Source organism: Paramormyrops kingsleyae, chromosome 10 (assembly GCF_048594095.1).
Source record: "Paramormyrops kingsleyae isolate MSU_618 chromosome 10, PKINGS_0.4, whole genome shotgun sequence".
NCBI classification, from domain to species: domain Eukaryota; kingdom Metazoa; phylum Chordata; class Actinopteri; order Osteoglossiformes; family Mormyridae; genus Paramormyrops; species Paramormyrops kingsleyae.
Window position 1 is genome coordinate 27,760,845 of NC_132806.1, and position 26,072 is coordinate 27,786,916.

The 26,072-nt window shown below is 42.4% G+C and overlaps 1 protein-coding gene across 3 annotated transcripts in view; it reads right to left on the reverse strand.

The window, feature by feature from the left end:
• Positions 1–15,979: 15,979 nt before the first annotated feature.
• slc36a1 (solute carrier family 36 member 1) overlaps positions 15,980–26,072 on the reverse strand; it is a 38,922-nt gene continuing 28,829 nt past the window's right edge. For all 3 annotated transcript variants that reach the window (XM_023797544.2, XM_023797545.2, XM_023797546.2), the window contains one exon: positions 15,980–18,513. In XM_023797544.2, the coding sequence (XP_023653312.1) occupies positions 18,245–18,513 (269 nt within the window). In that variant the 3' untranslated portion in view covers positions 15,980–18,244. The remainder of the gene's footprint in view (positions 18,514–26,072) is intronic.

Consider the following 26,072-nt stretch of genomic DNA (forward strand, 5'->3'; position numbering starts at 1 on the left):
CTGCAGTCAACAACAGCAGTAACATTCGACGTGGAGGCTGATAATAGTTAATAAAAGCCACCAGACTGCAAATGTGATGCCATGAATTTGTGCTTAATTCATATGAAACATTGAGGTGTTATGAAGGTGGCCAGTCTGTAAAGTGGACAGAAAGACTAAGCTAAAATAAGGAGGGTTTGCTCTGTCCCACAGTTCTTAACCTCTGCAAGCGTCTGAAACGCCGTCGCTCCTCTTCATCCTTCCTTATGCTGTGTTGCCATTTTAACGCTAAAGACCAGGAGAGAGCTTCCAGCTCCGAAATCCTCCTGAAAAGCCATTATGTGGTGGAGTGGACAATTTCACTGGCAGAATGTGTTTGGTCACGAGGCCCGTGGAACAGACTGATAAACTGAGTGTTTGCTGCTGGCGGTGTTAACGGGAGCGTTTCCTGCTTGGGGAAATCGCCAGCTTCTCACTCAGCACACTGTTACCGAGGGCTTGCGGGGGAAAGGTTCAGCTTGTGATAATGGCAAACAGAAATACAGTGTGTTGTTTGCCCCCAGGTAAGCCCAGCTAAAGATGAAAGTCCACATTGGAAAAGTTCTGAATTCTGCTAACCTTGGTCTTATAGAGCAGTAAACTACTGGATTAGTAACCTTTTTGTTAAGGCCGTGGTATTTGAGGACTAGAAACCACAAAAACTGTCTTTAGATGATAAATATCGCAGGCAGCTTTCGTTTGCTTTTTCTCCCCAGAGGACGCTGAAATGACAGGCAGTCTTTGGGAGTCCTGGGGTCCTGGGCCTTGTGTTACCAGCCCAATCACCTGATGAGCTTTCATTATATATGTTGATTGCTCCAGGTGTCTAACGACTTCAATGCAGGCTGTAAACAGCAAGATGCAGGAATCTGATTCCGAACACATGTGATTTGTATTGTGTGAGGTCTCTAAGAAAGAAATACCTGCTAAAATTACCCAGAAGACTGATGGACATTGATAGCTCCTTGGAAGGTGAATATACAGTATGTTGGCAATGTGAAATAGTGTAAACATGAATAGGAACTGTCATATCCTTATAAATGATGTAATTTAGTATGTTTTACAATGCAGTTCATTAAATTTACAGTTTTCCCCCATTGACATGATGTGACAATTCTACAGATGGTATTAATAAGGTGATAATGATCTGACAGGCAACCAAAGCAAGGAGATAAATGGATTAAAGGCAATTTATTCCTGCATGGACCAATGTGACAGCAACAGCAGAATGTGAGTCTCCACGCTACGTTGTGAAAAGAGATTTTATATTGCGAGCTTTAAATAGACATTTATCTGCCTGAAAAAAATAATTGGTTGTGAATAATTTGAATCCAGTTATGGTTTATTTAATATTTCAGCTACCCTGTGTGAGCAACTAGCAAGAGGTAAAAATAAAATGCATTAATTTTGTTTTTCTATTAACCCATCACTATTTGAGGGAATGGGCGTGTGGGCGGAATAAGCCGCTGTGCTTGTTATGAGAAGGTTGCCGGGTCAAACCTGGCCTTTGAAGAGTTATGTCTGTGGGCCCTTGAGCAAGCCCCCCCCCCCCCAGGTCAATGGGTGCCTCTCCAGGTGGCGGCCCTTCGCGGACAAGCCTGCTCTCAGTTACATATGAATCTGTGTCTTAAGGGAAGCAAGATTGCGAAGGTGAGAAGAGAATTTCCCTGTATGGCATCAATAAAGTGATGTTCTTACTACATTTATTAATTTTACTGAACTTTTAGATTTAAAACTTATTAAAGAATTTACGGTCAGTGCCGGAACGGCCCGAGGACAGACACCACAGAATGGAACTGCTCTTTCCTGTGCGCCGCTGTATTTGTTTTCAATCATACCGCCAAATTTAGATCACATAATTGCGATTCCTTGCGGACAGAAATCACTCTGCACAAGTCGTCCTTATCTGACCTGTGTATCAAAAAAGACGCCACTACAAACAGGCTTCGTGTACCATCTTGCTGCAGTCCAAGAAAGGAGGATAACATTTCCACAACACAATTCTTTGATCCTGATGTTTTGGATTCACCTGCAGGTATATTATGTATGTCATATAAAATATGTTTTCTTTGCCATTTATACAAGATTGAGTGCATAAATTATGTATAGTATGACCAGACAATTTTATCCTCTGAGATAATGAAAATGATAAATGAGAAAACAAAATATCAAATACTTACATTGCATTTTCGTTCTTTTGCAGAGAGTGGATGTTGTTCACAGTTTTATCTGTGTGGTTAGAATAAAGAATTCACAGTTAATAGGGCACCAGTTTTGACCACGACTCAGATACCTAATTAGTTCCATGGATATGATTTTTTTTTTATTCTGTAAAAAAAAATAAAGTGGCCCAGCCAATGCACTTTATTCATTGCAGTTTCATGCTAGATTAATACAAATTGTTTGTTAGGTTGTTGCTGGTTTGGTTACTTATTGTGCTGACATTTTATTATAATGCCCATGCTGTGTCTGTGTGTTCTTAAAAGCTTCTGCTAAATGAATATCTGTACTGCTTAAACTACAATGATGAATCAGAGCTGAGCCCATAGACATGTGGCAAACTGAAATTGAGATCTATAGTGTAAGTTAATAGTCTGTATACTGTAGGCATTTTACATTGCAGCGCGGCTCTCAGACTATACTTATCGCAATAAAAACTGCCACAACTGCCTCCAATGAGAAGTCTGCTTTTACAGCCCAAAGGCTTGACATACTTTGACACAGTCGGGGACAGGTGCATAGGGGGGGGGGGCAACAGGACAAACAGCAGTGCAACACAGGACAATGAAAGACAAGACGGTGTATTATAAAAATACATGAATCATAAATAAGCAATTCATAAGTTGAAATGGGGATAAGGATATGGAAATAGACCACAGTAGAGTAAATATATATAAGCCCATCCAAAATATCTGCCCTGCATATGGAGAGCAGCGGATATTTCAAGCAAAAAGATACTTGAAGACACTGACCAATTTTCTTCACAAAGCCGACCTGTATTTTGCTGTCAAACAAAGGGAGATTAGACATGCTTGATAACGCACATACAGTATGAACCTCAAGTGAACCTTCCAGGAGGATCCTGGTCTCTCCGGAGACGGATGGAGTGACGTATTAGTTCAGGTCACTGACCAGGTATTCTCGTGTCAGCCCCCTCTGCGATCCTGAAGGCAATCACCCCCCCCCTCCCAATTCACTCTTTGTATCTCACTCATGGGAGGTCAAGTGAGCTGAGAAACCTATATTTAAACAACAAATTGCACCTCTAAGTCAAAGGGTGTAGTGAGTGGTTTTGGAGAGAGATTGTTATTGTTATACTTAATAATTAAAATGGGGGACGGGGTGGGGTGGGCACAAATGAAGGCAAATTAAATTCTAGTGGGGATCATCCAACAGTTCCTACGCCCCTGGGTGTAGTTATAACGGGCACGGCTACTAACCGTTAGGATGTACACCATGCCTACAGTATGTGCATTGGGTGAGCTGACGATGACCCTTTGAATTTTTTCTTTATATAGAAACAACATTCCTCTTCAAAGCGCCAGTCGACCTCTCCTAGCTGAAATAAAGCTGAACACTTGGCCAACTTGCCAAAAGCACCTCCAGGCTCATTCCAAACTGCGATGTAACAGTAATAGTAATTTTGCTTTTCGAGGTGAATACTTACGATACGCTAAGCATACCTACTATTAGCTTTGGCGTGATTGCTATGAATGGCAAGCTATTGTGAATCAATTTTGAAGATTCAGAGTTTGGGTGTGTGAAATGTCTAAAATTAACATCTTGAAGTGCTGAAGACCAGAACAGTTGACGCGACATCAAGTTTGTCAGGTACCTGTTAGAGTGAGGGAGTCATGGGCTTCACTCCAAACTGCTGCCTGCATGAGCTCATGCTGTGTATTTGGCAGCATAGTATAATTGTCCAGATTTTGCTCTAACCATACTAATGTGACTGTCTCAAATGTCCTATGAGAATTAGACTAACAGAGCAGTTGCATTGTTCTACAACTTTCTAAGGTGTTATTTCATCCCTGTTTGAAGAGGTGACTTGTCTGGCCTCTTCGAGACAGCAGTTTGTTGGTAAACTGTATTTAATGTAGAAGATGAGTATCAGTACTTATCACTTATGAGTACAAACAGATTTGTTGGGGTAGATCCTATGTCTGCTTTTAGCATAAACCTGTCAGAATATTCTCAAGGCACTGGAACACAGGAGTCCGCAGAAACACAACAATACTTACTTATTTTCACTCATCTGTCACTTTATATACAATTGCACCCTATGGATATTTATGACTATAGTTCAATGTTCATTGTCTCTCTTTATACTTGTGTCCCCTTTGTATTTATGTCTCTCATACTTATGTCCCCTGGTACACAGTCTTGGAGCTACACCGTCATGCATTTCACTGCACACTGCATGGAGAGTATGATTGCGTATCTGTTACAGTTGGCATGCCACAGTCTCAATCAGGCAATCACTGATTCCTGGGCAGGGTTTCAGTGTGAGGTATTGCCGTTCCTATGATGCATGCTCACCCATCTCTTTTGAGTTCTCCTGCTTAGAACATAAGAACATAAGAACTATACAAACGAGAGGAGGCCATTCGGCCCATCGAGCTCGCTTGGGGAGAACTTAACTAATAGCTCAGAGTTGTTAAAATCTTATCTAGCTCTGATTTAAAGGAACCCAAGGATTCAGCTTGCACTACGTTATCAGGAAGACTATTCCATACTCTGACTACACGCTGTGTAAAGAAGTGCTTCCTTAAATCCAGTTTGAAATGTTCTCCCGCTAATTTCCACCTATGGCCACGAGTTCTTGTATTTGAACTAATGCTGAAGTAACTATTCGGTTGAACAGCATCCAAACCTGTTAGAATCTTATAGACCTGGATCATGTCCCCCCTCAGTCTCCTTTGCTTGAGGCTGAACAGATTTAGCTCAAATAACCTTTCCTCGTATGACATTCCTCTAAGACCAGGAATCATTCTTGTGGCCCTACGCTGCACCTTTTCTAAGGCCGCTATGTCCTTTTTAAGATATGGTGACCAAACCTGTACACAATATTCTAGGTGAGGTCTCACCAAGGAATTGTATAATCTTAGCATTACCTCCCTTGACTTAAACTCCACACACCTGGAGATGTACCCCAACATCCTATTGGCCTTTTTTATTGCTTCCCCACACTGGCGAGAATGAGACATGGAAGCATCAACATACACACCAAGGTCTTTATGACTATAGTTCAATGTTCATTGTCACAGTCTCAATCAGGCAATCACTGATTCCTGGGCAGGGTTTCCCTGTTCCCATCCTGCTCATGGTCCAGCTTCCCTGTTCCCGTCCCGCTCATGGTCTAGCTTCCCTGTTCCCGTCCCGCTCATGGTCCTGCTTCCCTGTTTTGAGCTTTGGCTAGCCCAGTGTACTTACCTCCCCCAGGATTCGACCTCTCTACTCTCCGAACCAGGACTCCGATCTCCTCCCGTCCCTTCTCACTTCTCGGACTTGAATCTCCTCGATTCTGTATCACAGAATGTGACAGATAAAGCTTTAAGTTTGACACAGACATTCATTAGAAGTATCTGTCCTGATCATGGCCAAGATCTGCATCTAAGGATCAGAGTAAGCTTTATTTTAGAGGTTATTATTATTTACCATACATCCATCCCCCATAGCACTTAGTACAGCATCACAGTGATCCTATGGAGCCTCTCCAAGGAACAGCAGAACACGAGGCAGGGAACACCATGAACAGGATGCCATTCCATCACAGATAGATAGGATCTGACAGCTGGATTGTCACAGTGAATCATGAACACACTTTCAGGTTCACTTATGTTTATCTTGATTGCCAGGAATGTGAAAAATCAATATTTGTGAAGTGCTGAAGAAGCCCCAAGATACTGAATGAAAAAAAATAATAATTAAAACCAAATTGCACTAAAACACCTGTACAAATTTATTACCTGATGGAAAATGGGGATTATAGCAAAAGCTCACAAAACAGGTAAAGCTAAAATTGTGTGAAACAGGCATGAAATAAGGATGAAACAAAGATCTTCATCTCCAGAACACAGTCAGTGATTGTTAACTGTTTATGCTACACTGTCAGAAAAAAGGAGTACCAATTTGTACCTCTGCTTGTCACTGGGGCTGTACCCTCAAAGGTTTGCCAATTGTACCCTTAGGTAATTGTATCTTTTAATGCACAGAAATGGACTCTGAGGAACATGCCCAAGGTACAAACAACATTAATATACCCTCAATGGTACAGAAATGTTCCCCATAGTCCATTTCTGTGCCTTAAAAGGTAAATTTACCTATAGGGTACAATTGTTAGACCCTTGAGGGTTCCACCTCACAACATGGACTCTTCATACTGCAGTTCAGGGTAAACCCAAATACTTGGCATATTCAGTTAATTTCCAGTATGAGATGAACAGAACAAAGTGTTCATCACAACCTACAGGCTGTGTCCAGACCATGTGGTTTTGGGATGACAGTTATCTTTGCGAAACAGGCAGAACAGTCAACCCCAAGTAACCTTAGTAGAACATCATGTCATGTAGAGGAGGATACATTGGTGCAGAATGTTCACACAAATATGTCTATGGGGATATTTGCAAAATAATGGAATAGCATTTTCATTATTTCAAAATCAAAAAAGCTTGCAGTTACTATAATGATTTAAATAGAAATGGCAGACAGGTTTGCATGTGAGTCATTGTTAAAGCAGCTGAGAGTAACATATACATTACAAACATTTCCCCTTTCTTTTGGGTTATTGCATCCTAGGTTCAGGGAATTAATAAGATAAAAACTAATCCAGTTTTCAGTGGAGAAACATGACTTAACTTTATGAAAAAATATGGTGCCTTAATTCTAGCATTGAAAAAATGTAATTGTCGTGGTTTGACAGATGGACTCGAGGGCAGACATTGGAAGAATGAATAGGACTTTATTAAATGCAAACTAAACAGTGACTGGGAAACAAGCAGGAATACAAGGGATCAAAAGTGGTAAGACTGGAACAAGGAAGCGCATAGGCAACAAGAAGACAGACATTAATGGCTGGACTGGGTTTGATGAGACAAACAGGGACTAACATCCACTCTCTGCAAAAGACAAACTAACGAGGGCGTGACTCATCGGGAGGGTCAGGAAGACAGGACAGGCTGAATGTAACAACAGGCTCCTGTCCCACCCATCTGAACAGTAATTGGGTCATGATTTTGAAATGATCCCTAAACTCGGACCTTTAATGCAACACAAGAAATAAGCGATTGCATGGACCTAATGGTGTCTGCTGCTGCCCCATTTACAGAACATTACACACTCCATGATATTTCTTGTTGAGAATGATGGTCAGATTCATTTTGCTGCCCCCTTGACGTGCACATGGTAATTACTGCGTATTCACAGTGTTGCAGCTACAATTACGACTCCAGCAACAACTGGGAAATTTTCGTCATGCACACAAATAGTGAGATGGTGCCCTGAATGGAAAATATGTAACAATGCAGGTTTATAATATGATAGCAAAAAGTTTTGAATCAAGGACAGGTTTACATTCAGTTCCTATCCTATTGTGTATATGATAAGCTTTTTTCTGCTGATAAGAGCAAGTCATCTGATGTTCAGACACAGATGGCTGTAGTGTTATAATGAGTCTGGCATATTTACTTTTAGGAAAACATCTGTCTTTCATAACCGCTTGTCCAATGCAGAGTCCTGCTAAGCCTGGAAACTATCCCAGGAAGCACAGTGCTGTGTGTATAGTAGCCAGCTGGAGAAAAGACATTTGGAAAGCTGGGAATTGAACCGGCAGCGATGGAAGCGTGGGGAAGTCATTGTACGCACTAAGCCAGTGTAGCCATTAAAATACTGTAGCATATGGTTAATACATTTTTATCTATGTTGTGTACAGATACAGCTGGAAAATTGAGTGTTAAATGTGTAAAGTGAGTTTTTAATCGTGAAAGACGAACGACAGAAACACAGGACAGCACAGCGGCTGCTCAGCTGTCCGTAATCCGGTCAAGCACGCCGATGGTGGCGCAGGAGACAGGCGAGGAGCAGCAGCACCGGGAAGCCGCCGTTACCGTGTCCGCTTACGGAAAAACCGGCTGACACTCAGACGAGATCGCCTGCAATTTTACTTTTGACCGACACACCTGACCCTGATTTCGGCCGCAAGATTACGTCTCCGTTCTTTTCTTCTTCACTGATTCCTTGTAACATTTTAACCCATTCTTGCCTTTTTCCCCAGTTTAATTTACAGAAAACATATCAGGGATTTCCTAAACGCGGATCATTGTACTTTAATTACTCCCACGCCTCACGTACGTATATTAAAACTAGGGCTTGAAGTGGGGATAAAAATCACTGCTAGTTCCCCCCATGTTATTCATACTGGTAGGTTGTAAGAGGTGCCGGTGTTCTGTCGAAAAATACTTCCTATCGAGACGTGCTATCGAGCCTTTCTGCGCATGTGCAGTTCCACCGTCTTGGGATTAGGGTTAGGTTTTAGGGGTTAGGGTTAGGGTTAAGGTAAGGGTTTTAGGGGTTTTGGGGGGTTAGGGTTAGGGTTAGGGTAAGAGTTAGGGTTAGGGCTATCGATTAGCACTACGGTAGCATTTTTCAACAAGGCAGCATATATCGACAGAACACCGGTACCCATACTGCGTAAGATGAAAGCCTTTCTTCGCAAGGAAATTCAGACAGTGAAGGTTTACGCTGTATTTTCCCCCGATTGGGTCAGTGTGCTGTCGTGGTAGTTGATGGACTGTGGATTAGCATAAATGCTCCAGTAAATTCCATATTCCATCGCCATTCCATAAGCCTCAATCAGAGGAACGTGTTAGACAAATCCATTTTAAAAAGAGAGAAAAAGAGAAAAACTCTTTAAATTTCAACACTGATCTACCGCAACCCATGAAGATTTTTCAGACTCGATGTATATCAATCAGATCACATTTTATATGTATCTGTCCAAATGCTACTTATAGGCCTGTTTAATACCTATAATCGTCTGTGGAAGGCTACTTTGTTACACTGTAGCAAATTATTATATTGAACATTTAAATTGAAGTTGACTGAATATTGAACTGACTATGTTAATGTCAATCATTACTGAAAGTCATTGTTACAAAGAGGTTGGTACATATTGTGTCTTTTACAGCAGTAGTTAGAATGGTTTTATTTTGTTTTTAATGTAATTATGTCAGAATGAGGTTTCTCAAGATGAGTCATCCTCCGTAACAATTTTTCCGGTTTGTTCATTTTACAGCAATAATCTCAGGTATAATTAAATAACAGCTCCTCATAATAGTCTGAGTTTAATGATAAAAAATCTGGGCCAGCCTGACTGTGTTCAGACTGAATGGGCGCTGCTTGATGATTAACAATGTCGGCCCATTAACATGCTGTTCCTGGCTCTGTCGACGCAGTCGCTGCCCATGGCACTTTGTCTGCGGCACGCTGCTCACGGTGGGATGTCCTTTCATTTCATAGTATAACACTGAAGTACAATATCTCCTCCTGATGCCCTCCTGTCCAGACATCCTCCCACACTGCCCCATTTACTGGGAATGGTGATTATTATGCCTGTATGCTGGCTTCTGGATAGTTAATTTTGAAGGTGGTTACTGGTTTGGACACCAGTTTTCTTTTTCTTTTTCTTTTTGTTTAAGAAGTGAGGATAGCAGAAAGGCGGTGAGCACGTTTGCCGGTGTCTGATCGTCGCTGCTTTCAGTCTGGCATGTGCTACAGAACATAAGCTGATACATAATCTCATCATCCTATGTTGCTGATAATGTGCTCATCGTAACTTTTTTTTCCCCCACTCACAGTGATGGCACAGTGATTCAGGGTTGTGGGTTTGATACCCGTTCCTGGCTCTGAGTGAGTGGAGTTGCCTCACAACTCAAGGAGGAGCAGTTTAGGTGGAACATGTGTCTAAACTGGCCATGTCTTGTGATGGTCTAGCATCCCATCCTTTGGAGTTCCAGGTTCACCTTGACCCAGCCTCCTCTGCCACAACAGTGAGCTCACAGTTACTGATGTCTTGGGCTTCCGGCTTCATGTTTCTTCAAACAGCACTTGGGAAATTCTCAGAGTAAATCACGTGATAAAACATTTAAAGGAAACACGGGATGTGTCAGAAAATACAAAAGTGTTTGCTACACTGCCTGGGCAAACAAGTCTCAGTTTGAATTTTAATCGGCAAGTAATTAAGAGCCAATGAATGGATCATTATTACCTTTCAGCAACATTATGCAGCAATAAAGTAAAGTCAGCTGAGTACCTGAATCTACCGAATGGTCAGGTTATTCCATCAATGATTTTTTTTCTTTCCTAATGGCAGGGGCGTATTCCAGGATGATAATGGCAAGATTCATCGGGCTTGAATTGTCAAAGAGTGGTTCAGGGAGCAGGAGGAATCATTATCATTATCATTATCAATTGGTCACCACAGAGTGTCTTGACCTTAACCCCATTGAAAGTCTTTGAGATGTGCTGAAGACTTTACTGAGTGGTTCAATTCATCATCAATACAAAATCCTGACGAAAATTGAATGCAATTCTGGATGGGAAAAAAATGTTGAGATGTTACATAAGCATGTGGAAACAATGCATTGACGAATGTGCCATTAATCAAAGCTGAAGGCAGTTCAACGAAATATTAAAGTGTATGACTTTTTTTGGCCAGGTAGTGTATGTAGCAGGCAAAATATAGTATGTAAAGTGAGCAGCGTGTCTGAATCCTCAGTGGTAATTTCAGAGTAGGTGAACGGCTGCGAAATTCTGAAATGTACAACAGATGGATGCTGCGCTATCCCATAAGTCCACTGGAGCTGCAACCAGAGACGAAGAACATCGAATTTGTGTCAAGATGGTGGAGGAAGTGCCGTCTCAGAGTTCAAAGGAGGACAAATCCGCATCTGTGAGCAGGACAGTAAGTCCTTGTTGTGTAAAATCCACCACAAAGGATGGACCACATCCAACAGGGATAACTGTGGATGCAAGAGGAAGCAATCTGAAAGGGATGTCCGGGTACGAAGCAGGATTGTATCCAAAAAACATTAAACCACAGCTGTCCAACTTCACATCTCACCTCCGCTGTTTCCAACCAGAACTGTTCATGGGAAGTTCCACAGGGTCCATATTCATGGTCAGGCTGCTATAACCAAACCTTTGGTCACTCGTGCCAATGCCAAATGTCGGTTTCAATGGTGCCAGCAGTGCAAAACTTGGGCTGTGGACAATGTGACACATGTATTGCTCTCTGATGAATCTACCTTCACTGTGTTTCATACATCCGGGGAAGTTACAGTGTGGAGAAGTGGTTTACTCCAAAGAAGCTTACTACTAGGACTTTTGCATACCCAGAATGCACCACGGGGTGGATCAGTGATGGTTTGGGCTGCAATGTCACGGCATTCCCTAGGCCCAGTACTTGTTCTAGATGGCTGTGACACTGCCTAGGACTACCAAACCATTCTGGAGAACCATGTTCTCCCAGTGGTTCAAACATTGTACCCTGAAGGTGGTACAGTGTATAGGAATGATAATGCACCAATACCAACAGCAAGACTAGTGACAGAGTGATTTGATGAACTTGAAACTGAAGCTGAACATCTCCCATGACTTACACAGTCACCAAATCAGGATAATATTGAGCCACTTTGGAGTGTTTTGGAGGAATGAGTCAGGACACATTTCCCTCCACCAGCATCATGTAGTGACCACTGTTTTGCAAGAGGAATGGCTCAAAATCCCTGGCCACTGTGCAGGACTGGTATATGTCATTCCCAAGACAAATTAATGCTATATAGGCTGCAGAAGGAGGCCCTACACCATACCAATAAATTATTGTGATCTAAAACCAGGTGTTTCAGTTTCATTGTCCAAGCCCTGTAGAGGATGTGCTGCATTAACAGTCGAGTATGGGATTCTGATGATGGGTGTGATACCTTTAATGCCGTTCAGCTGGGAGGTTAGATAAACAAGCATTGACTTCATCAGACGTGGCCCTAATAATGCCTATTAGCTCTGTCAATAATTAATTGATTGAAGAGGACATTTCCAAAACTCACCCCGTCTGAAAGTCAGGCTTCCTCATCATGCGTTACAGTCTTGAGAAACAAACGTCACTCAATCCTCAAGTCATCCAATGAAAAATTGCTCGACATTTCTGCAACTCGTTAAGTTTACAGAAACAGAAGGGCATTTTGGCAGGGAAATGTTGGCAAGTGGACTGCTCAGAGACGAGCTGCCTCTAAATGACATATTTTGCTTAATATCAAACCGGAAGCGGCGGAGCACGTTTGCGTTGCGGCAAACCTTACTGGGGAGGTAGCGGTAAGCAGAGGAAATGGGCAAGGCCTTAAAGGAGGAAAATGGGCCAGAGAAATGAACATTGCGTTTCCATTAAAGTGCAACAATGGGCTTCAGCCTAGCCATTCAAACGGGGCTGTTTCCACGTTGCTTAGCCCTCAATTCGTGGCAGGCTGTCTGCTTTCATGTGAGAAATTATGAACTGCACATAATTGCCTTTGCTGCTCCTTCGGTTCCGTGTTGAAAGGGGAAGGCTGATGAGATCCTCAAATGGAGTCCTCAAAGGCACAAGTGAAACACGGGGTACTTTGGCTCGAGGTTGAGAACAGTAAATACATCAGTGAAGTTCTCTGAATGAGGACGGAAGGCACACGTGTCAGAATGGGCCCCGCGGTGCTGTTTTTCACATCTGGTTTTTGTCCCCGGCTGAGTCAGATAAAGATTAGACACTTAACATTTAGACACTTAACATTTAGACACTTAACATTTAGACACTTAACATTTAGACTCAGAGACCTTGAGGCCTTGTGCCGTTGTTAAGATGGAGAAAACGCGAGGACGTGCTGTCCTCATTGTCCAGGAGGTCACATGCTCTCCTGGGCATGACTGACACCGGCTGGAACAGGTACAGGGGCAGAATAACCCCAACCTCCCCCCCCTCAGGAGGCCACTCAAACTATTTTTTAGAGCCGAAAGAGAAATGATAGAGAATTAAATACAACGTCACTGGTCTGCTAATAAGCACGGTGGTAGAATTCAGTGATCTGGGGTGCGGGGCGCTGTCTGTAAAATTTGCTGACCGTTTAGGGTGGAGGAGGGTGCAGTTGATAGAATATTGATTGGCCAGATTTATAAGTTTCCTAAGGCAAGACGGGGCCCCTGATTTTGCTGGGGCCCTGGGCTGTGGCCTATGCATTAATCCACGCCGGGCAGTTTTATGTTTGTGAGGGGCACTGACATGAGTGACATTCGATTTAAATCTTTCAAGATGTGTACTTACGCTTATCTTCCCGTCAAAGGGCAGGGTGAGGTCACACAGTTCACCTGTTTCTTGCTTACAGTCGATATGCAAGCAGGAGATGTTTATGCTTTTTCTTCCATTAATCACAGCCAAACCTTGATGCCCAGACCAGAACCCAGTCATAGCACTGCTGCCATCTGATTGCTGTCTTTTTAGATCTACATACTGTATGCATTCCTGTTTTTATGCCAGAACAAACCAATTCAAGGCTACTTTTTGCTTTCCAGATGCTTTGCACTTGTTCGCATATAGATTGAGAGCCAAACCTGAAGCCCATTTTAAAATTTATTCCAATATAAATTCATGAATTATATTTCCACTCGGTGGTGCTCGAATGTTAACCTGCGGTCTCGCTGCTTTCTTGACTCATTTTGTTTTATTAAATCACCGGCAGGGGTTTCTGCTCAAAAAATGCCTTAAGAGCTAAATGTGAATTTTTATTCAGTTTCAGCATTCAAGAGAAAAAGGTTGTGTGGTCTACTAGTTAATGAGATATGGTCGACAGATTGGCTTTTCTGAACCATCAGACACCAACTGACCGTCTTCCAGTTAAAAATGAGCTACTTCATCAATCATAGCCCTGCAAGAATAACTCCCCAAATGTTACCCCCAAAACTCCCAAAAAGTCCCAAAATATATGCACATCTTCCTACTAATGTTTGATCAGTTCAGTGCCAGACGGAACGACACATGGTCCAAAATGATCGGCAGTTCCCTGAATTCTCACATGACTGCACTTTTTAAAAGTCATATATTAGCCTTTTGTGACATTGATGTAGACCCTATGTATTACCAAAATGTCACTAAGTGAAATTAGACAGAAATCAATTTCTGATCACAATTTGGTTAGAGAGATGGGTATCTTCTGCATTCATTCCAAAGGTTGCTTTTTATGGACAATTGATGAAGCATGAATGCTCAAATGACCTTAAGATCTTTAGTGGTGGATAATGCAATAAATAGCCAATCAAAATGTATTTGTCTAGCTCATTTGACTCCCAGAAGACACATTCATTATTGTAAATAAAGTCATATCTTTAAATGATTTTCAAATCTGATTCCAGCTGACTTCAGTTAGCGTAATCGTCGCAGGCCTGACCTTTAAATGAGTCGGCTTCATTTGGATGCCACCTCATCACTCACTAATACTTTCAAGATTTTTCTTGCCAACAGGCTGAGCACGACAAAAGCTGAAGAGATGAAGGTTTGATTACAGGTCCAATTTAATCGGGATGTGGGCGGTGGAAGCACATTGTTGGGCAAATAACAGACTTGAAACGTAACAGCAAACGGAAACTGGAAAAAGTAGCAACAAAACAAGCATCTGTTGATTTTCAATAACAATGTACTGAATTCCAAGGAACCTGCAGCCTATCCCACGAAGCATAGGGAGAGGCCAGTTCATCCTGGGGATCATAGGCTTCAAGGTCAATAAGGACAATTTGGCCTCCACACTTACAGCTTCTCCTTCTGACCTCCAGCCTGCTTCGCCTCTTGGTTCCACCCGCAATTCCTCTCCAGTAACGACGACCATTCTTCTTACCACACTAGATCGTCTTTAGCATCAAGTAACACAATGAAAGATTTTCATTGCGCAAAAACGATACTCCGTCCAGAGGCATCCTGGCAGTTTCAGATTCGCTTGTAGTATGGCTCTTTTGGTACCGTCTACAAATGAGTTACATACTATATAAACAATGTATTGTATGGCCAAATGTCAATCCTTTTGTCCATGAGCCATGCGAATACTACTTAAATTCACGTGAATAAACAATATACTTTCTGAACAGTACTACCCAATTAAAAAAAATATATCTAATAATAATTTATGTAAGTTATAATTTAATAGTTAATTTATTTGTATTTGTCATGACTTTTTAGCCACTATTTTGCCATCTAAGGAGACATCTTCAGGGGTATCTACAAACGTTCATCCATTCATAACCGTTTTCTGGGCTCTGATGTCACATGACTCACCTGGTCCTCATTCAGACGGTGAAGCCTGGTGCCATTACAGTATGAAGTCAACAACTGCCACATTTGTGCTGCCGTCTGCATAGAGGCGGCCCATTTGTAGCGTGCTCTTGCGAAATAAGCAGGCCTACTCAAATAAGCAGGCCTACTCAAATAAGCAGGCCTACTCAAATAGGCAGGCCTACTCAAATAGGCAGGCCTACTCAAATAGGCAGGCCTACTCAAATAGGCAGGCCTACTCAAATAAGCAGGCCTACTCAAATAAGCAGGCCTACTCTCCTCCATACACACAGAGCCATGCTGAAAAATAAACTGACATTTAATGACAGCCGTTATCTTGGGTGTGGTATACGCAGAACTGAAAAATGAGCTATGTATTTTTTTTTGATGATATTTACGTTGTATTTATTTAGCAGAAGCTTTTATGCAACGTAACATACATTATTAAAAAATCAGGGTTAGACAGACCCTGGGGTGTAGGGCCTTGCTCAGGGGCCCAAATATAAACTCTGCTAAACCTGGGATTTGAACAAGTAACCTTCTGATCACAAGCACAGCATCCAAACCCGCTAAGCCACCCCAGAAACACCGACAAGCATAAACAAAAGCTAACATACAGCAAAATTTAAGCTCAACGTCTCTTTTCTTCCCCAAGAAATTTATTTTTGATTGTAAATAAAAACAAACGTGTTATGGAATAACAAAAGTAATCATACACAGAACACAGCCAAATAAAATAAAAAAAAAACTAAAAAACACAGGTGTGGACACTTTCCATCACATCAATCAAAATAGTATTTCATTTAGAGGATTTCTTCTGAAACATAAAACTTGTAGCAGAAGATATCGCAGCACCAAAATCCTCAAAGCATCTCTCAATGTGCAATGAAGCAGATTGTGATGGTCAGCAAACAACTGGTCCCTCATCTGTTCTTTTACAGATTAAAAAGACATTTACAGTATTCGATTCCTACTTTTGCTCCACAAAATGTGCATAAAGAGGGGGAGGAAGAGTGAGGGATCAGCGGCCGACATAGTGCTTATTTTTGACCCGTTTTGTGGCGTACAGAGTAGGATGACAGTGGCGTACAGAAACCATGCAAGCGGGTTGGTGGCTGGTGTAGGCAAGCAACAGGGAGAAGACATGCTTATCCGACTAATGTTCGAACACTTGGCATTAGTGGATGGTCAACAATGCTATCCAAATTTCCGTGTAAGCACAGAGATTTCACATAAAAGAGCAACACAATATCCCCGAGACCCTTTCCAGGTTAAGTGGTTCTGAGATATATGGATATATAGAAAAATACAACATAAATTTAAAAAAAAAAATTAAAATAGATGAATTTTTAACTTAATGGCAATTGCAAAAATATAGCGACTAAATAATTACACTTATAAACTCATGAAAGTGATCAACTTGCTAATCAGCAAAGAAAAATAATCAAGTGCAAAATGTACATCACCGAGAGGTTGATCCTGTCAACACGTTAAATGGAACTGAGCATTTCAAGTCCGATACCTGATGCATAATTCAGCGTAGGTGAACCATAGATAGGAGACGAGGGAACATTTACAGTCTACTTTACGCAAAAGCCCATGAATTATATATATAAAGATGAAGAAGGTTTTCCTGTTTCAGCCAAGTGGTCGTACACAAATTATATAGAGCTGAAGAACTAAATCTGGTCATACATATATACAGCCGAAACCATCGGGAAACTTGGCGTATTTGCTACATGAAATTAGCACATTAGCAACACTGAAACACCACAACTACATCCCCCACTTCGTATCTTTTAGGTTACACCAAGCCCATCAGGATTTAACCCTAATACATCTTATAATACTAGAGAAATAGTACTAAGTACTGAATATAAAGGTACTCTAAAATGTTGAAAATAATTCCATGAAAACCCTGATATCTGATATCCAGTTGATGAAGCAAATATCCAGTTAACACCATTAATTTGCTATTTTGCACTCTGATGTCAATTGGTCCTAATCTACTGCCTCCCTGCTGTCTCTTATCCATCCTCAAGGGCGGCGATGGAGAGACAGGGACTAGAGTGCATATATGATGTGATGGGCCCTGGGGACACAATCTGTGCTGATGGCGTCTTCTCACTGTGCACATTGTAATTCGAAGGTGATTGACACCAGGTTATCACTGCAGACAAATATGCCATTTTAAAGATATTTTACTCAACCCAGCTATTTTTTTTCCCTTTTATTCTCATAAATGCTGATACTTTTTCAATGGTCTAACAGAAGTTGCTATTCAAAGTGGTCAACAGGACTTACACAGCTCGATATTTTACTGGAAAAAAAACATTATAGTGATTTTACCCTTAAGTGCCACACAGAAGGTTACACCAGGGACTTGAACTGCTGACCTTGAGTTCTGAAGGTCATGTACAGTACAGTACCTGTTATAAGCGTATAGTGGTTGCTAGGAGACATCATGACAAGTCTGTGACGTGGCAGAGCCAAAGGTGTTACTCTTTATCCTGGCTGGGGTTTCTGTTAGACCACCAGACCAAGGCTGTCCAACATGGACACCTGCATCTATATTCATCTCTAATAAAATCAGTCTCGACATTAAAAACCAAGCACAACCACATTTTAATCTTTTTTTTCCATACAGAGTGGAGATGCTGAAAGTGCCAGTCAACAGAAAGTCCACTATAATTTCCCCATAATAAACGTCACCGGATTTCTTCTTTTTTTTTGGCAAATTAAGAAACAAAAATTGAGACAAGTGCACAAAAAACAGCATTGACTGAAATCCAGCTGCCGCTGATGGAGATGGCTGTCGTACATGTGTGAAAGTGGCGTGTGCACAGCCCAGCCCAGCACAGCACAGCACAGCCCAGCACAGCCACGCCCTCAGGGATAGTGCAGCACGGTGGAGTTGGACCGGCTCCCGTTACGGATGACGATCTCCTCGATGGTGATGTAGGTCCCAGCCACAAAGCCCACCAGGCCGAAGAGGGTGATCAGGCCGTTCTTGGCCACGACCCAGGCGGGGAGGCCCTCGTTGTGGTAGGTGAAGATCTGCAGCACGGGTGGGAAGATGAGAGCCAGGAAGCTGCTGCTGACGGATCCTACCAGAGAGATGACCAGGTCGAGCTCCGGGATCAGGATGGCCAGCACGCCTGCGGAGGGGGAGAGGCGCGGGGGCTTCAGCGAAAGTTTCATTTTACAGGGTATTTAGCCAGTTTTGGTGCATTTAAAATAACAGTTAATAAACTATTGATCTCGGGAGGAAATCCGTGAGTGCACAGCATCAAGGAGTAATACAGTATCACTGTACAGCTCTCAGTGTTAATAAATACAAATGTTAACTAGTACAAATAAATATTAGTGAAATAGATGACTTCATACAGCATCTTCTCATTGGTCATTTAGATGTCAAACGCTATCAGCGGGCAGAAGAGAAATGACCATATTCCATCTAAGGCAAAAAGTCACAATTTTTTAAAAGTGAACGATCGCAATTGCCATCGGACAGCAATGATATGGTTTGAAAGAACACAGTCTCTGGCTAAAGAGGTCAATGTTGTGACGTGATCATTTAGCTCCATCATCAGAGGCTGTGAGCATCATCAGGAGAAGTGGGGTTGCATTTCAAAGTTTTCAATGTTATGAAAATTTTTTATTAGAAATACTTGCAGTTTGATAACCAAAATGAACAACACTGGCGGTAATTTGTAGAGATGGGCGATCCACATTTTTTCAGTTCCGATACGATTTCGATATACAACTGCCGATTCCAATACAGATTCCGATACAAGAGCTCTTTTTACTTTGTTATACTTTATATATTAATTTTTTTAAGCTAGAAAATACAGATTAATTAGGCTACTACAAACATACATAACGTACTATTCCACCTCGTTTGTTTTAAGCATTTTTGAGGAATTTTAAGTTCAGTATGAATATCTTCAAAGCAAGTATTCACAAGTGGCGAATGCTTAAAATTTTAACAGTTTTTCTCCCATTAGCGTCAGTGCAGTTACACTTTGTTACAATGGCAGCCCCTCTTATATCACAAGCTGCAGCGAGTCCGCAAGACAGTCCAGGTTAGCGACTCCCAGATCATCCATTGCCTTGTTTTGTCTCGCAGTTGCATGCGCTTTGTTAAACGGGATTGTCCATTAAACGCTGTTCCCACCTCAAAACTTTATTTTACATAGATTGCAAATCGCTGTGCTACTGGTTTCTGTCAAAAGCGTAAAATACTCCCAGATCGTCACGTCTTATCTTACGCTCCTCGTACTGCGAAGGGTATGCGCATGACATCACAGCAGGCGGAAGTCACTGTACTCACACCCGCTGAGTAGCAAAAAAGACTGAGGGGCAGCGATAGCGTTCGATTTGAATGCTGCAAAAAAACACATGTAAAATGGGAAAGAGCTGTCGTGCGATTGAGTGCCAAAAACTAAATAAGTAAGTATAGGACGTGGATCGGTCACGCATGGCTGATACCCGATCCGTCAAATAGGTCTGGATCGGCGCCGATACTGATCCAAATATCGGTATCGGTGCATCTCTAGTAATTTGTATGTGCAACAATAAAGGTGGAGATGCTGAGGGTGGTTTTTAATCCTTCATAACACAGACAGCACAAAGCTCCAGGACACTGAGAAGCACACGGGGGGGGGGGGGGGGAGTTGCTCAGCAGACCTAACACACACTGAGGGGGATCAACAAAGGACTCCTTGATGTGTGCTCAATATGAAATGCGGAGGGGGGGGCCCGACATGGAAGGGGGGGAGGAGCGGAATGGGGAGATGAAGGGGTGGGGGGGGGGGCTATTTGAGGTCTGAGGAAAAACATAAAACCCTCAGCCGGCTCACCCCGCTGGGCCATCAGACCATCCAAGGTGCCGGAGTAATGAAATAGCTTTCGGAGAGCAATGACTGGGCTAATCCACTAGGGGCAGAAGGCAACGCTAATGCATGCTGTGGAGCCGCTCAATCAAACGCCTCGTGTGTCGGGGGAAGGCGAGAGAGAAGGTTCTGGAAGCACAGCTCCTGGGTTCCTTAACAGATTCCATGCTGACACCCATGAGTAACTCTTCTAACACTAAAGAAAAAAAAAAGTCAAGGACATCCCATAAACCCGCAAGCGGTAACCGGTGGCGAGTGGCGCTCACACGAGTTTGTCTGCATTAAATAAAGACACAAAGATGAAGAATTTAAGAGACGCATGAGGAGTAACATCTGCCACAAGCTTTTGCACAAATACCCTGCAGGAGGGGGGCACGACAAACCTCGCCTGCTCCCATTGGCTCCCCAGGAACGCCGCTCCGATCCTCCCACGGACAAACCCCCCAGGAGTGCTATCCAGCATCACCTTGAAAGTTAGATCCCTTAGGGGTTAGTCACCATCCTGGGTGTAAAGCACAACCTTCATACTTCATATATGTCTGCTGGGGCTGGATAGTCGTCCTAAGAGGGCTACAGGGTCTGTGTACTCAGTAAGCCATTGTAGAACTGTCTTCGGTGAGAGTGAAGGAGCATGTTTATTGGACATAATTAGGTGCCACTAGCCTCTAATCAGCTGAACCAATAAGAAGTTTCTTCATCCCACTACATGCCGAGTTTCTGTAGTGTATCAATCAGCAGCACAGTGCGACAACCACTTAGTCCAGGAATCAGCATCTGAAGCTGCTTGTCCCATGGATCACATTAGTAACGACTGATCATCCAATCACCTGATCCTCCAGCCATCCATCACGGGGTCACAGTGAGCCTGGAGTGTTACGCAGAATGGCAGGGGACTCTCTGGATGGGACACCAGTCCAGCACAGGGGACTCTCTGGATGGGACACCAGTCCACCACAGGGGACTCTCTGGATGGGGCACCAGTCCACCACAGGGGACTCTCTGGATGGGGCACCAGTCCACCAGAGGGGACACACCCACACACAATAACACGCAATGGGCAACTTGCAGACACTAATCCAGCTAAGCGCATGTCTTTGGGCTGGTGGGGGAAACTGAGAGTATCGGAAGGAAACTTCACACATGCAGAAGTGGGGGGACAAACCAAACGCAGGACCCCAGGGGTGTGATGTCACAGTGCCAACCACCGTGATCATGAATGATAAAACAGTCATTAATTAGCAACCATACTGACAAATGTCACAAAGCTTCACAGAGAAATTGCAGAGGTCGAAGTTGCATAAAAGGGAGAGAGAGGGAAATAAATGAAAAATAATAAACTAGTTAGTAGCAGCTAGGGGGCAACGCACTGCACAGCCTGTTACCGTGGAAATAACAAAGATGTTATGGTCCTTTACATTTTGGATGCATCCTCGAAACTCCAGTGCTAGGGTAAAATCCCACGAGTCCCAGCAGGCCGGCCCAGCTGGGGTCAAAGGGTGACTGACCCGATAAAGGGGAGAGGATAAAGTGATAGAAGTAATAAAAATGGCAAAGCAATCGAAAAGAAAGCCTTTAATGGGATTTCCGATTTTAAAAAAAACCTACGTGATGGGAGAACTACGAGATTGAAGATATTGATTTGACATTTAAGAGTCTTTTAAGTAGCCCGGTCCCATAAAGGGTGGAACAGCTCACTAGATGCTACAGAGGCAAGCAAGAGCAAATTAAGGTTGTCTGGATCTCCAGAAGATATACTGGAGAGTCACCAACATTCCATCTCTGATAATTGCTCAACCAGTTAGGGTGCCGGTGATCCACCGGCTCTCCCAGCAAGTAAGAGGTGGAGGCGGGGCAGCCCCTGGATTAGGGCTGGGCGACTTGGTCAAAATATCATAGCATTTTCGGTTATAATCATGATCCATGATACAGATGATGATTGTTTGGAATGAATGCAGTAATGCTAATTAACTATCCTTACAAGAAACACTTCCTGTAGTGCTTTAATAATAAACTTAATTAAGGTATTTAAAATACCGTACATATCAAAGAAACTGACTCATTACAACAAAAGTGTTTTTTTTTTATATTAAAGTTACAAAAGTTTCATAGACAAACTAACATTAATCACTTTGGTCAACAACTGCGTACTTCTGAACTCAGTTTACAAGTATAAGCAAATAATGGGTAATTATATAATAAATGTAAGATTTTGATTCTTTTGCACCAGTAATAAGTGCTTTCTTCTGTTTGGTTACTGGTAGCAGTAAGAGTCTGCAGCTGAGGATGATGCACATGTACCTGGGTCTTCACTGGAAGCTCAGCCTCGTCGCATTTATGCCTGACTGACACCTTGACAGCATGGATGTCTGCAATGTGCTATTTGCTTCACTTGTATGTTGTTTTGGACAAAAGTGTCCACTAAAAAAAGTAAATGCTGTTCCGCGATTCTTACAATTTCTCTGAAATATGTACCGTGGACACAATTCTAACAGGTAAACAAGGCTGGAGTTAAACCACCAACCCCAACCATCTCCCTCCATTAAAGGCAGAGCCGTTTCTTCCAGGAGAAGCTTTCAGGTTCCTCGCGGTGCTGGGTTGTGAAGGGCAAATGGAGTGCTATTCAATCCAGGGTGATGGAATGCCAAGGACGCGGCTTATAAGGACGCGGAACCGAAAGGCAGCGGAATGAATGCTAAGGGGACAGTAAGGAGTGCAAACCAATGAGTGAGCAGAGGGTGACAGAGGAATGAGGTGTGAAGCTCAAGCTGACATTTCACTGTATTAAAACTCCACACACCAATCACATCACCGTGCAGGAGATGCGAGCGCAGGCACCCCCCCCATATCTCCTGCGCAGTGATACGATTGGTTTGTGGAGCTCGGTAGAAGAAAATATTTCATACAGTCACTTCTCACTACAGTCTGCGGATTACCTTCGATAACGGAGTCATGATTTACGGGAAGAGACATTGCTGTTGGATTTTTCCGGCTCTTTGATCACCACATAAAGAATGCCATTCACTCCCATTATATAGCCTGACATTTCCACAGCCAATATCTCCAAAACTGGCCAATCCCCAGCAGAATAACATAGATGGATAGATAGTACTAAACCCCCTCTGTTTTTTTAGTTTTGGGGTGAACAGCCCCTTTAAGTTCTACCTGTAACTTAACAGGATCGCTGTGTTGATGGGGTGTTATGTGAAGAGCCTCTGGATAATATGTGATGCCCATGCTGTACGGCTGTTGGTTACAGCCTTTGTCGGCTTTGGTGATTGTAATTCTAGAGTGGATCTCATGTGCTGAGCTGACTTACACGGCCTAAACCATACTCCCATCCTGTTTAATGGGGGGATCTCTGGCTTCAAGCCAAATGCATGAAAAAGGCTGGAAAGCTACATCTGATAAGTTAATACAATACATTTTCTGGCCATTTCAAAGCAGGGCAATTTAATCATATTCATGGAACTACAATCTCTTCATGCTGCATTAGGAGCTGGCTGAAACAGGGCTTAGATATGTTGCCAGTTATCCTGGGCTGCCAGTCAGCTAACTCCTCCCACTTCCCCACGGATCACTCCATTGGTTCCCCCCAACTGAAAGCGACCAATGGCACAGAGCAGAACGCCTCACTCCTCCCATTCCTTTATTGGTTACAGTTCCACTTAGAGCAGCTATGGTTTCTGTTAGCCTACACTCAAAACACCACAGTGCCAAAAAAATAAACATACTGCAATTCATTCACAAATTCCAGACTAATTATTCATCAACACACCCCCAGAGTGACTGAGAATAAAGCCAGCTCGTTTTATTCGCTTTATGAATAGCCATCCGCGCAGCTGTTAGCTTCTAGCTAAACACCCTGACAATGCATCTCCCGCACATGAATATGCTAAGTATTTGTCGGCTGTGCTATTTTCTGACCTTCGTCATTCATTTACAGAGTCTGTACTTCCTTTCTCGTGTCTTCTTGTCCCTTTAGTCTGTACGTAGAATGCTACACTACATGTGACAAACACCTCGACACCTACTGGCCACCGTCATCAGCCAGGTCCCCACCAGGGCCGATTGCCGGAAACGTCGCCACTTCTAAAGGCCATTAAAACCGCAACGGAACAAAAGGTTAGAGCCTAATGAGGCGTGAGGAGGTTGTTTTGCGACTCCAGGTGCGTCCAATCAGACGAGCAGATTCATCACCTGCCAGCCAAAAGCAAAACTAGACATTGACCTGATTAGACCCTTTTGTCATTTGACAATAATAAAAATGCCATTAACAAGACTTGTCATTATGAATCAGACATTGCACATCAAGGGGATGTGCCCACTCTCTATGCCCCCAGGATCACGGCCATGTGACCACCCACAGCTCTTGCCTTCCGTCTTTTCATTCATCGCAAACAATAGAGTTTGTTCTTTCATAGAAACTATTACTCAGAAATAGCCAACTTCTTTGAAGGGCTCAGGAACAATTTTCACTTCTCCCCCCATTATGGGCCCTGATTCCCTGAGGAAAATGATGGTGAATCACTATAAAACTCCCATTCACCAACATATGGGTAAAATACACTGTATCAAAAAGAATTTAATTCATTAAAGACATTTTATTGGATTTGTGACAAAATAAGGAATATGCATACAAATTCTCTTTCTGAATGAGCGAACAAGTTCTCTCAAGTGACACTGGTGTAAACGACTGATTTTAATTTGTTCAAGGTTTTACATTACATTACATTACATTAGTGCTATTTATGCACTAATGGACTAATCTACAAAAATGAAATTTTCAACCAAATCATATTTTGTGCCCCATTTTAACCATGATAAACACAGGACCAGCAGGCTCATAAGGCACTCTGAAGTAAATTCAGTCATACTCAGACACACACACACACAGACAGACACACACGGACACACACACACACACAGACACACATACACATACACATTTGTATTCATATCTTTGTGGGGACTCTTCAGTCATTTCTGTGGGGGAAACGCTAATCCCAACATGATGACCTTAACCCCTACCCAGCCCTAACTTGGTACCCAAACAAAATACAAAATGCAGTTTTGACTGTAGTCACAGATTTTTTTTTATCAAAATTGAGGTTCCTGTTGTGGGGGGCCAAATCAATGGTCTCCACAACTTCAAAATAACAGGTTTTTAAATCACATTCTGGGTTCAATTTGTCCCCACAATATAATATATACATAACCCACATACACAAAATACACATTTGCTGTAAAAAATAAATAACCTTTCCAGACTGACAACTTCAAAGAGAATTCTATTTATCTGATATTTATGATCTATTCATATGTTCTGCTGTAATGCTGAAACCGTTTGTAGGTCATTTTCAGTCTCTCCCCCAGGGAACCAGCAGTTCTAAGGGAAGCCCACATGAATGCATTTAAACATCAAAACTACTATGGAAATCAGCTGCATTCTTACCCATTAATTTCATGAAGGAAAAACCTAGTCATTTCAGACTAAAGACTCCTTTCAAAATAAGGTGAAATTCCATACTGGATTCTCTAACACTGATATTGTTATTTGAAGCTTTTAAAGTTCTTAGTGAACACAAATACCAATTTACATACCTCATCTTTATACTTGTACACTTTATATTTCAGATTTTATACTACATTTGTTGTTTTAATCTTGCACTATGAGAGCTACACAATAATTTCCCTGAGGATGACTAAAGTTCTGCCTAATCAAATTCAATCTAAATTTCATCCCTCTGTGCCTAATTTAAACCCTGCTGTGCCCATCTTACAATTTACGGAGATATTAACATCTAGTCTTACTACTGCCAAAC